General features: G+C 37.5%; 1 protein-coding gene across 2 annotated transcripts; it reads left to right on the top strand.

The window, feature by feature from the left end:
• The first annotated feature begins 6,651 nt into the window (after positions 1–6,651).
• On the top strand, positions 6,652–12,810 carry si:dkey-3h3.3 (uncharacterized protein LOC100144568 homolog). 2 transcript variants are annotated; one of them, XM_024405140.2, is made up of 4 exons: positions 6,652–6,780; positions 8,609–9,586; positions 9,877–10,094; positions 10,777–12,810. In XM_024405140.2, the coding sequence occupies exons 2-4, from the start codon at positions 8,765–8,767 to the stop codon at positions 10,844–10,846; spliced, it is 1,110 nt and encodes a 369-aa protein (XP_024260908.1). In that variant the 5' UTR covers positions 6,652–6,780; positions 8,609–8,764; the 3' UTR covers positions 10,847–12,810. The 2 variants fall into 2 exon arrangements, with proteins under 2 accessions (XP_024260908.1, XP_024260907.1); XM_024405139.2 differs by having other exon boundaries at positions 6,667–6,934.

The raw sequence follows: 12,810 nt of genomic DNA, 5'->3' as shown, positions 1-12,810 counted from the left end.
TCTTAACATTAACCAATAACATTCATTGTGATTGTAACATCTTAACATTCTAGTATGGGTCGGTTAAGGTTAGTACATTTCAAAACAATAAATACCACTTATGTCTGTGCGCTGTAAACAAATAAGCATGCAACGGTAATTAGTGCATTGTGAACATTTGTTAATTAGCAACTGTAATTGAAAGAACAGAGCCACTCGTTCGTTTATTGAGTGTTGTTGTTTTATCTGCTTTGAGGTCTTAGAGTACAGTAACATAGATCTGCACTTCATGTAAAATAGATATAGTATCATAGATCTGCACTTCATATCTAATAGATATAGTAACATAAATCTACACTTCATATCTCTATAAATATAGTAACATAGATGTACACTTCATATCTAATAGATATAGTAACATAGATCTACACTTCATATCTAATAGATATAGTACAGTAACATAGATCTACACTTCATATCTAATAGATATAGTAACATAGATCTACACTTCATATCTAATAGATATAGTAACATAGATCTACACTTCATATCTAATAGATATAGTAACATAGATCTACACTTCATATCTAATAGATATAGTACAGTAACATAGATATACACTTCATATCTAATAGATATAGGAACATAGATCTACACTTCATATCTAATAGTACAGTAACATAGATCTACACTTCATATCTAATAGTACAGTAACATAGATCTACACTTCATATCTAATAGTACAGTAACATAGATCTACACTTCATATCTAATAGATATATACAGTAACATAGATCTACACTTCATATCTAATAGTACAGTAACATAGATCTACACTTCATATCTAATAGATATAGTACAGTAACATAGATCTACACTTCATATCTAATAGATAAAGTAACATAGATCTACACTTCATATCTAATATATATAGTATAGTAACATAGATCTACACTTCATATCTAATAGATATAGTACAGTAACATAGATTTACACTTCATATCTAATAGATATAGTACAGTAACATAGATATACACTTCATATCTAATAGATATAGTAACATAGATCTACACTTCATATCTAATAGATATAGTAACATAGATCTACACTTCATATCTAATAGATATAGTACAGTAACATAGATTTACACTTCATATCTAATAGATATAGTACAGTAACATAGATATACACTTCATATCTAATAGATATAGTAACATAGATCTACACTTCATATCTAATAGATATAGTGCAGTAACATAGATATACACTTCATATCTAATAGATATAGTAACAGATCTACACTTCATATCTAATAGATATAGTAACATAGATCTACACTTCATATCTAATAGATATAGTACAGTAACATAGATATACACTTCATATCTAATAGATATAGTAACATAGATCTACACTTCATATCTAATAGATATAGTAACATAGATCTACACTTCATATCTAATAGATATAGTACAGTAACATAGATCTACACTTCATATCTAATAGATATAGTACAGTAACATAGATATACACTTCATATCTAATAGATATAGGAACATAGATCTACACTTCATATCTAATAGTACAGTAACATAGATCTACACTTCATATCTAATAGTACAGTAACATAGATCTACACTTCATATCTAACAGTACAGTAACATAGATCTACACTTCATATCTAATAGATATATACAGTAACATAGATCTACACTTCATATCTAATAGTACAGTAACATAGATCTACACTTCATATCTACTAGATATAGTACAGTAACATAGATCTACACTTCATATCTAATAGATATAGTAACATAGATCTATACTTCATATCTAATAAAACAGTAACATAGATCAACACTTCATATCTAATAGATATAGTACAGTAACATAGATCTACACTTCATATCTAATAGATATAGTAACATAGATCTATACTTAATATCTAATAAAACAGTAACATAGATCTACACTTCATATCTAATAGATATATACAGTAACATAGATCTACACTTCATATCTAATAGATATATACAGTAACATAGATCTACACTTCATATCTAATAGATATAGTAACATAGATCTATACTTCATATCTAATAGATATAGTACAGTAACATAGATCTACACTTCATATCTAATAGATCCACACTTCATATCTAATAGATATAGTAACATAGATATACACTTCATAATAATATGGTGAAGTTTATTAGGCCTACTCCTGTAGCAACTGTGTTATTTTGATATAGACAATTAGAAAAGTCTAATTACAAATTATATGTTGTGCATTTCCATATGCCGTCATTAATATAAGCAATTAGACAACTAAGTGTGAAGCCTACAAAATAGCAATATATTGTGCGATGTTGATGTCTGTATAGCCTAGTTTACTATGATATAAACAAACACACAAAGGACGCTTAACAGAGGATGAACCGTAGTTTATAGTCAAAAAACACGGAATTATAGCTGCCTTTCCACAACAGAAAACAAGATAATTTTGCTAATGACAGTTTCATGAACCTTGAATCAAAGTGTCAATGAAAATATTTTCCACCCGTTACAAAAAAACAACAACAGAGTCATAACAACAAGGTAATTAGTACGTGTGCCCCATGACATCTCTAGATGGGATTAGTGATGGGTTCTTGGAGGCTGGCTGGCTGTTCTGGGTGACTGTTATCTCTCCATCCAGTGTATAAAGAGAAAGAGGGAGAGAGAGAGAGAGAGAGAGAGAGAGAGAGAGAGAGAGACAGAGAGAGAGATGGGGGGGACCCATTGTTTGACACGCGTCGAGGCGAGCCTGGCTTTGGCGCAACAGACATACAGAGAGACCTGGCTCCAACCAGCGGCTGGAATCCAATGATTCGCCTGGCAACCCTTTTTTGATTCAGCTACACATGGCACCTAGACCTTTATACCGGCATCAATTCCTTTTCAACCACTCGTAGAAAAGTATCGATAATTAAACATTCATTTGGGAACAATAAAGCGTTGTTTATTGTGGGTAAATTGTATTCTCCTTTCGTTCCTGTTAGTTGGTCAACACACGCAGCAACAGAGGTCTGTGCACTTGAGATGTTGACGCCATATAGTATTTCGGATACTTGATTAACTAAATTAAAGCAGTTTTCGAAATATAAACCGAATTTCTAAATATCGCGGATATTATACTGTATAGTTTCCCCATAAGAACACACAGTGAATAAGACAGCTAGGCGTTTCACATGACAGCTAGATGATTTCCGTTTTCTCCATTTTTTAACCTGTAACCTGATATCAGCCAGTTGGAAATCAGCAGTAGGGCTGTTCAGGATATGGAATTAACTGTGCTGCTCCCTGTCATCCCTGCCATGAGGCTGTTGGGGATGTGACCTATTCTCCCTGTCATCCCTGCCATGAGGCTGTTGGGGATGTGACCTATTCTCCCTGTCATCCCTGCCATGAGGCTGTTGGGGATGTGACCTATTCTCCCTGTCATCCCTGCCATGAGGCTGTTGGGGATGTGACCTATTCTCCCTGTCATCCCTGCCATGAGGCTGTTGGGGATGTGACCTATTCTCCCTGTCATCCCTGCCATGAGGCTGTTGGGGATGTGACCTATTCTCCCTGTCATCCCTGCCATGAGGCTGTTGGGGATGTGACCTATTCTCCCTGTCATCCCTGCCATGAGGCTGTTGGGGATGTGACCTATTCTCCCTGTCATCCCTGCCATGAGGCTGTTGGGGATGTGACCTATTCTCCCTGTCATCCCTGCCATGAGGCTGTTGGGGATGTGACCTATTCTCCCTGTCATCCCTGCCATGAGGCTGTTGGGGATGTGACCTATTCTCCCTGTCATCCCTGCCATGAGGCTGTTGGGGATGTGACCTATTCTCCCTGTCATCCCTGCCATGAGGCTGTTGGGGATATGAACTATTCTCTCGTGTCATCCCTGCCATGAGGCTGTTGGGGATGTGACCTATTCTCCCTGTCATCCCTGCCATGAGGCTGTTGGGGATGTGACCTATTCTCCCTGTCATCCCTGCCATGAGGCTGTTGGGGATGTGAACTATTCTCCCTGTCATCCCTGCCATGAGGCTGTTGGGGATGTGACCTATACTCCCTGTCATCCCTGCCATGAGGCTGTTGGGGATGTGACCTATTCTCCCTGTCATCCCTGCCATGAGGCTGTTGGGGATGTGACCTATTCTCCCTGTCATCCCTGCCATGCCGTGCCGCCTGGATGCTCTCAAGCAGCATTGCCGTTTTCCCTTTTGGCAGATTATGAATTGTACTTAATCCTTGCTGGATCCGCCACCGGCGTCCCTCCCTTGGTTCAATATTACTAATGTACATTCTATTGGCTGCATTAGACAGATGTCTAAATCTCCCTCAATCCGATTCGACATAATACTTTCACTGCTATTAAATCCACAGTGGTGTATTGTATGGTGTGCGCTGGGCTGTCTGGCTGGCTGCATAAATGCGTGGGCTGATATTTCGTTCACGAGAGGCAGCAAAGTGTCAAATGGGTGTCTTTTTAGTTCTCAATTCAAGTTGTTGTGTTCTGAATGTGAACGTGTCTGTAGAGTCAGCGACTGGAAAGATGCTGTATCCTGCGAGATGCGCAAATCAATATAGAAAGAGAGATACATAAATCTGCCATCATGTCAGGACAGGACGGATCAAAAATAATGCTGGTCTTTTTTTCCGATCCATGCATCATTTTCATCCGCAGCGTCAGATGGTTGGGTGTGTGTCTAGATGAGATACCCTACCTCGCCTTAAAGTATCTGAATAGGCCTAGGCTACTTATTCACAGATGGTAGACTAGTGATGTACATACCCGAATGTCCATATCGCGTATGCTTTTGATATCTTTGATTTTCAATTTTTATTATCTTTGATTTTCAATTGTTAAAACGGCTGAATAATAATGATAAATTAATGATAATAACAATACTTGTTCTAATAATTAATAATATTACAGGCTAATAATTTAACAACAAATCAAAATGAAAAGTTAAAGTAATATGTCTTTAATGTTGATACATATTATTTGGAGATAAATACATGACAAGATTGTTTCATTATATTGTAGCTTTTTTATTTAGAAAAAAGGTGACTGTGAAGAAATATATCCGTTGTTATTTCCATATTCATTATGCAGTATGCAATATAGAGTTACAGTACAATGACGCCATACAAATGAATGGCTTAAATATTTTTATTTATTTTGCCAACCAAAATATTTGTTACCGATAACTAGCACATTTTCGGTAACAAGGTACTATACCTTGACATTTGTGCTAAGGTTTTCTCAAGTTCCGTTTGCATTTGAGGTATGACATTGACATAAACAGAAGATTGATTTATATTTTGGGGTATTTTAATGCATGTATTCTTTAAGCACAAAATATTAATTATAAAATCAACTATTGACCAAACATTTAGATTTATTAAAGAATTCACATCCTTTAAATTGAAATATAGTATTTTTTTTCCTTACAAACAAGTGGTATAAAGCATGTTACATAATTTTATAAATTATTATAATTTAATAGCTAGTATTTTTTTTTTAAACGATGAAAAAAAGTCTACAGCGCTCTCTAAAAGTATGATCACATAGGATGGCATTATCAGGATTAAAATGACAAAATACTACCGAATACAATCACAACATAACACATTGTTAAAAAAATACTTCATGTTATTACTACAATACAGAAATTGCAGACATTTGAGAACAACACAAAAACAATTTTGAGGTTATTAAAAGACAATTAGGCTTCAACGAATCTGAATAGGCTAAATAAACCATGAGGATAAAATTGTCCCTTTCAAAACTCAACTCGTAATCTTTCCGACTCCATCCATTGCAATAGACCTATGCTCCACAGTCTAAACCGCCCGCGGCATGTGTACAATAGGCTACAAACATACATACTGTGATCTCTGTTCCGGTCAGGCAGTCTCCAATTTTTTTTTAGAAATGCTGCCTAAAATCTCTGTGCTCTCGTCTTCTTATATGGAGACTTAATTTAGAGTCTTTCATTCAGTGGCAGTCCTCGTGCAGGTGGCGTGTCTGTGAATACTGCGCCGATTCAATTGCAGAGCCTCACTCTTAGTCGAGTACCGTATCATTAATTTTAAGTTACTGAGAGCACCATATCATTACCGGCCAGAATAGAAAAAGTGTGTCACCAAAACAGCTGATTTGCATACAGAGATCTGTCTCTCAGTGTTGCCAATATTGCGGGTTTATCAGATTTGATTACAAAAAATAAAAAAATAAAAAATAAAAACATAGATAAGAGAAACTCTCATACAGATCATGAAATATAGTTTCATATGATGTTTTGTTTGTGGGATGCTGGTTTATCCAAATGACATTCAATTCTAGCCAATCTAATATGCGAACTATCTTTACCCGAATTTAAAACATGTGTAAGGCTATGTGATTTAGCATTGTAGCGCATCGACGAAATAATCAAATGAAAGCAATGCTAAACAAATATGATCCCAGTGTAAATAGAAATGATGTGACGATACCTGCTGTCACTTCTGTGGAGTACAGCACCATCTTGCTTAAAGAGAAGTCGTGGCGTCTCTGTGAAGAGTGTATATACAGTGTTCTACTGTCCTCTAGCGGACGAAGAGAAGCGGAGCAGCTGATCTGGGATTAACACAAGAGATCACACCCCTTTATCAAAACGAAACTAAATGGTTGCACAGTTTAGGATCGGTTTCAAATTTGAAAAATGCTGAATGCGACTCAAGAATAAACGACGGACATCGATCATATAGATTGCTACGGTAAAGAAAATATAGCCTTGATAATTTGTTCCTATATACTGCAGAAGTAGATTTAGCGACCCCCGGGAACAGGAAAGTTAGTTGGCTCTACCTCATAGCAACGAAAGACGCACAACAACATACTTGCACCATGGCAAATGCGTCATTGAAAGAGGTATGTAGTATGTGTACCCTAAAAATAAAATTAAGAAAAAACAACATTCTAATCTAGCCTATATGAATGAGTATTTGTAGTTAAAACGCATTCAAACTGGCTCATTACATTTCAATCTACTCATTTATGTAATCGAAGATTCCCAAATGATACACAGTGTAACGTTACCTTACAGTCGACGTGGTTGAGTCTGCGTACTTGTCCGTGTGGATTGGAGTCCGTTTTGGCTCTTTCGAGCTCTATGGTAGACCGAAATGGTTCATCGGAGCACTAATATCAGCTTAATTCCATTGAACGTAAATGGACGAAATATGATTTTAGTGCTACCATGCTTTTAGCGAAACCCAACCCAGGTATATTGCCTCGTGATAGACTGTAGTTGTTCATCAAAATGCAGGTGGAAACCAGTTTTAGCCACACTGTAAAACACCCACAAATCTAGTTGTTTCAACTCATTATTATTAAGTAACTGGTTTCAGTCTCTTTTATTTTCTATACTGGACGTTTTGGGCCAAGTAGTACCTGAACTAAAAATATTTAGTTAGGCCAAATTTAGCTCTAATTTCAGAAAACTTGGCACAACTTCAGTCAATTTAAAACGTGTTGGTTCATAAAACTATACATTATTATTTAAGCATCTTAACTAAATAAAATAACGTTACTACACGCGGTTCTTGACCGGCACATGACATTTTCTACTGCTTGAGTTCCTGTTACTCTTATAGAATATTAGCTCAAAAGTGTTGTGGAGCTCCTTGCTCCTATATATAAACAGTACCGGCATCCAAAATAAGTACCGGAACCTATTTCAGTCCAAGTTAAGCACTGGTTACAAACACACAGTGCTTTTAACATATACACTACCGTTCAAAAGTTTGGCATCACTTAGAAATGTCCTTGTTTATGAAAGAAAAACACTTTTTTTTTCATTAAAATAACATCGAATTGATCAGAAATACATTGTAGACATTGTTAAATGTTGTAAATGACTATTGTAGCTGGAAACGGCTGATCTACGTAGGCGTACAGAGGCCCATTATCAGCAACCATCACTCCTGTGTTCCAATGGCAGTTAGCTAATGCACAAATGAGCAAAAGGACAAGTACATTATTATGTCTAGTCTTGAGAAACAGACGCCTCACAAGTCCCTAACTGGCTTCTTCATTAAATAGTGCCCGCAAAACACCAGTCTCAACGTCAACAGTGAAGAGGCGACTCCGGGATGCTGGCCTTCTAGGCAGAGTTCCTCTGTCCAGTGTCTGTGTTCTTTTGCCCATCTTAATCTTTTATTTTTATTGGCCAGTCTGAAATATTGCTTTTTCTTTGCAACTCTGCCTCTTATGTCCATAGCCTCTTTTTTTGGTAAATTATAATTTCTAATTGAATGAACATATGAGACAATTTGAGTGAACACATGTTTTTAAAGTTGACCGAATTTTTGCCTAAAAATGTTAAGTTCAGCTAACACTTTGACCGAAAAGTTGAGTAAACAAAAAAAAACAAAAAAAGAGGCTGTGGAACCAGTTATTTATTAGTATTACGTTGAAAGAGCTAGATGTATTTTACAGTGCAGGTTTGGTCAGATAAGGTCTCATAATGAGCCATCTATCATTGTGCTATTTATGTCACACTCATTTACGTATTGAACTCGCTGAACGCTTCATGTTTTTCAGGTATTTTCAGACGTCATTCTCACTGTAGATCCGAACACTTTCAAAGAGCCCAACCAGGTGAAGTACCTTCTCACTGGATGTGGTAACCGCGTTACAGGAACCTTGCATTACGAAGTGCGAGGATCATTTGATGAAATAGAGGACCTGTTTGTGAAGATGTCAAGTCTAGACAGATATGCCGCCCCCAATCTCAGAGACAGTCCTCTTCGTCACCTACAGCGTCCTCGGTCACCTAGTCCAGTGAAACCAGTGGCGATAGTTGGAGCCGTTTGGGATTTCATCCAACAGAGATGCTCAAAGGAGTTGAAGAGAATCCAAGGGGAAGATGTCTTAATTCATAAACCTCGTGACAAAATGGAGGTGACCTTTCAAAGCCACAGAAAAGACTCGGTTCGGGTTCATTTCGCCAGAGAGCGCTTTGTCACGTTCTATCAGAGACTCGCTACAGATCTGAAAGTGCAGACTTACAGTTTGGATCCACAATACTACAAAAGCTTGCAGAGACAGTTTCCAGAACTTTTGATTGAAGGAGGCCCCAGTAAAGACAATATTACAGTGACAGGGCGCTACATGCACATTGTGATGTTGGAGGATTTTCTACGGCACGGTTCCAGTTCCCCTGTGACATCACAACGACCCCTGACACCCCAGAGAGTTAGCCCCCGAGCCTCTGGTACTACACGCAACAAGCAATCGGACGACGAAGAAGAAGAGTCATGTCCGATTTGTCTGGACACCATTAAAGAGGACAGAAAGAAGACGTTGGCATGTAAACACTCGTTCTGTAGATGCTGTCTGGAGGTGGCGTTCAAGACCAAACCGGTCTGTCCAACCTGTGGGGCAGTCTATGGGGAACTGAAGGGGACGCAGCCAAAGGGCGGGACTATGGCTGTTACTCAGGAAAGATCTTCTTTGTCTGGATATGATAAGTATGGAACAATCGTGATTCAGTACCACATTCCAAGTGGAATACAGAAGGTATGCGAGTTAAACATTCAAACTACATACAAAGCCACTATTCTACCACGGGTACATAACTAGCAGTGCTGTGCATTTTTTCATCCTTCCCTAGTTTTCATCCTTTCCTAGTTTTCATCCTTTCCTAGTTTTCATCCTTTCCTAGTTTTCATCCTTCCTAGCGAATGTCCTTCCTTCAGCGAGACGATGGCCAGAATCCCAAGCACCCACCCTTTTACGTGATCAAGATGCGCAAAGCCTTGCTCATGTCGAGCCTCTTATGTTATACTAATACTGATTTGGTCACATAGGAGGAGCATCCCAACCCAGGTCAGACTTACCGGGGTGCATCACGTACAGCGTATCTCCCAGATTCCTCAGAGGGCAGGAATGTTCTGGCTCTCCTGAAGAGGGCCTTCGACCAGCGACTCACGTTCACTATTGGCCGATCTTCCACCACAGGCATGGAAAACATGGTCACGTGGAACGACATCCACCATAAAACCTCCAGGAGCGGAGGCACCAGTTGGTAAGTACAGTATGGATGGATGCACTCCATTCTGTAGAATGGTTACATGTTGTAATGCATGACTTACACGTATAAATGAGCCAATTACAAGACATTTTATAAACTGAGTGGTCCGATCCTTGAATGCTGATTGGTTGACAGCCGTGGTATATCAGACCGTATATACCACAGGTGTGACAAAACATGTATTTTTACTGTTCTGATTACATTGGTAACCAGTTTATAATAGCAATAAGGCACCTCAGAGGGGTTTGTGGTATATGGCCAATATACCACGGCTAAGGGCAGTGTCCAGGCACTCCGCGTCGCGTCATGTTAAATCAGCCAGGGGAGGCTGGCTCATAATAATGGCTGGAACGGAGTGGAGGGAATGGAAACTGTATGTTTGATGTATTTGATATCATTCCATGTATTTCGCTCCAGCCATTACCACAAAGCCTGTTTTCCTCAATGAAGGTGCCACCAACCTTCTATATTGTCCATATACCACACCCCCTGGGCCTTATTGCGTAATTATAAAGGGGGTTATACATTCTCATAACATGTCTGTCAATGCATTATAACGGCATCATACTGCATTAGATCTGCGAGATGGAAGTGTTACCTTAAATTCCATTATAGGAAGTACAAACTCAAAATGGGGACAGTCGTTATGATATGACATTTTTTTATGGTTTCCCAGCTATGGATACCCTGACCCCGACTACCTGAGACGTCTACAGGATGAACTGAAGGTCAAAGGAATCTATTGACATGTCGTCTGCGCGTCTCGCAACTACCGATATGCAAGAATGAAGAAAGAGACGTCACAAATACATGTGGTACACACAGCTGCTTCAGGTTAACTCTTGTGAAATGAAGATTGTTACGTTTCCCCAACAAGAAAACCAAATAATGACACTAAAACAGAAGGGGTACTTAACAGTCACTGATAATCAGAACAAAACAGGTTTTAGGAGGGGTTCTGAAAGACAGTCATGGGCGTGTCCCACCGTGCTAATGACACCCACCGTAGTAACGACACCCACCGTAGTAACGACACCCACCGTAAGAGCACTGGGCTAGCCACTCTTAAATATCACCGAAACCATCTTACCACTAACAAGATGGTAACCAGCATAAGTGTAACACATACTAACGAGGTACCACCACTCAGTGTGCCCTACGTGCTAACTTGCTAAAAAAAAAAAAAAAAAAACGACCAAATTTTTATTTGTAGGCTGTCACTCAAAAGAAAACAACACTAAGAAATACACTGAGTTTAAGATGTAATAAAATAACAGAAAAAGAACCCCCCTTATCTCCCACTCACAGAAACCGTTCGGCGTAAAGAAATTAACAAATTGTGGTTTCTTCTTTTAATTTATTGAACATAAACAAGTACATAAGCTACTATTTTCATAACTTGTAAAAAAGCCCCCCCAAAAAAGCTGAATTCATTTGAAGAATAAAGAAAAAGCCATAAAAACTCAATTACAGAAAATATTTGGCCTTGTTTGTTGTGACAATATATTTAGTATGCATTGTTATATTACCATTCATTCATGTCTATAAGGCACCAAATGATAAGTAGCATAATAACATAATACTTAAAAAAAAAAAATGAAATACAAAAAAAACATTCAGATAAAAGAGATCAAAAATCAAAGTATACCACTGACCATCATATACATCTCCAACTGATTAACATTTCCTGTGAAATATTTGACTTAAGTTCGTACTTTTGAGTTCCTTTTTTTTTTTTTTTTTTTTATTGATATTCATGACGTCATCCCTTGGTGCACTTGATTTATGTTCCAGTTGCAACAGTATACCCTTCTTCATTAGATACATGATACTGTGGTACTGCTAAAAAAAAATGCCAAGATATCCTTATAAAATGTCAGTAATACAGATTATGAACAACATGTAACAAAACGCCTTTGGAATAATTAATAAACCAAAGTCACGAAACCAACGTCCACCTGTGTGCTGATCCGGTTCGTGTTACTATTCCAACGACCGGTATTAAAACAATATTCATGTGATTTGGCCACTGAATTATGGAATACAAAATGAACAACGCGTTGCTAATTAACTCCCCGTCGGTGTTTATATTTGTTACAATAACCTGACATATATTTCAAATGGTAAAATCATTAGTCATTCATTTTTGTTTTATAAAAAAAATATATATATGACCTGTTTTTTTACAGTACTGTTTTTTTTGCTAGGAAACTTAAGACTTGTATCATGTACAGAGTGGTTGGTGTCCTCTATGACCAATGTTGACTTTCAACTAACATCCATTCTTAGAAATATATCATTTACAATGAACATAAGGGTTAGAATACATCAATCTGAGCTCTGATTGGTCATTAAAATCACAGCAATATATATATATATATATAAACAACAGCAGCAAACACCAATGCTTAATATGTATAGAAGCCCCAGAACAAAAGGAAACTATTTTAAAATGTTATTTTAAATTGGGGTGTCGATTATACAATCCACCCATAGTTTTAAATCAAAAGTACAAATATCAATCTGAAATGTTTTATTTTATATTTGAAAATAGGTGTTGGAACTGGTTGTGAGTGGTACGTGCGTGAAACTGTGTGAATTGACAAATGGATCACATCCATACTGTAATATGTATAAATTCTTGACTGCAATCAAAGTCTTCCCCATTGTAAACCAGTAGCCCCCCTTATAAAAGGAGAAGAAACCAATA

The sequence above is a fragment of the Oncorhynchus tshawytscha genome, linkage group LG12, assembly GCF_018296145.1.
Source record: "Oncorhynchus tshawytscha isolate Ot180627B linkage group LG12, Otsh_v2.0, whole genome shotgun sequence".
Taxonomy (NCBI): Eukaryota; Metazoa; Chordata; class Actinopteri; order Salmoniformes; family Salmonidae; genus Oncorhynchus; species Oncorhynchus tshawytscha.
Note: the sequence above shows the minus strand (reverse complement) of the source record. Positions and strands in the feature narration are given on the sequence as shown.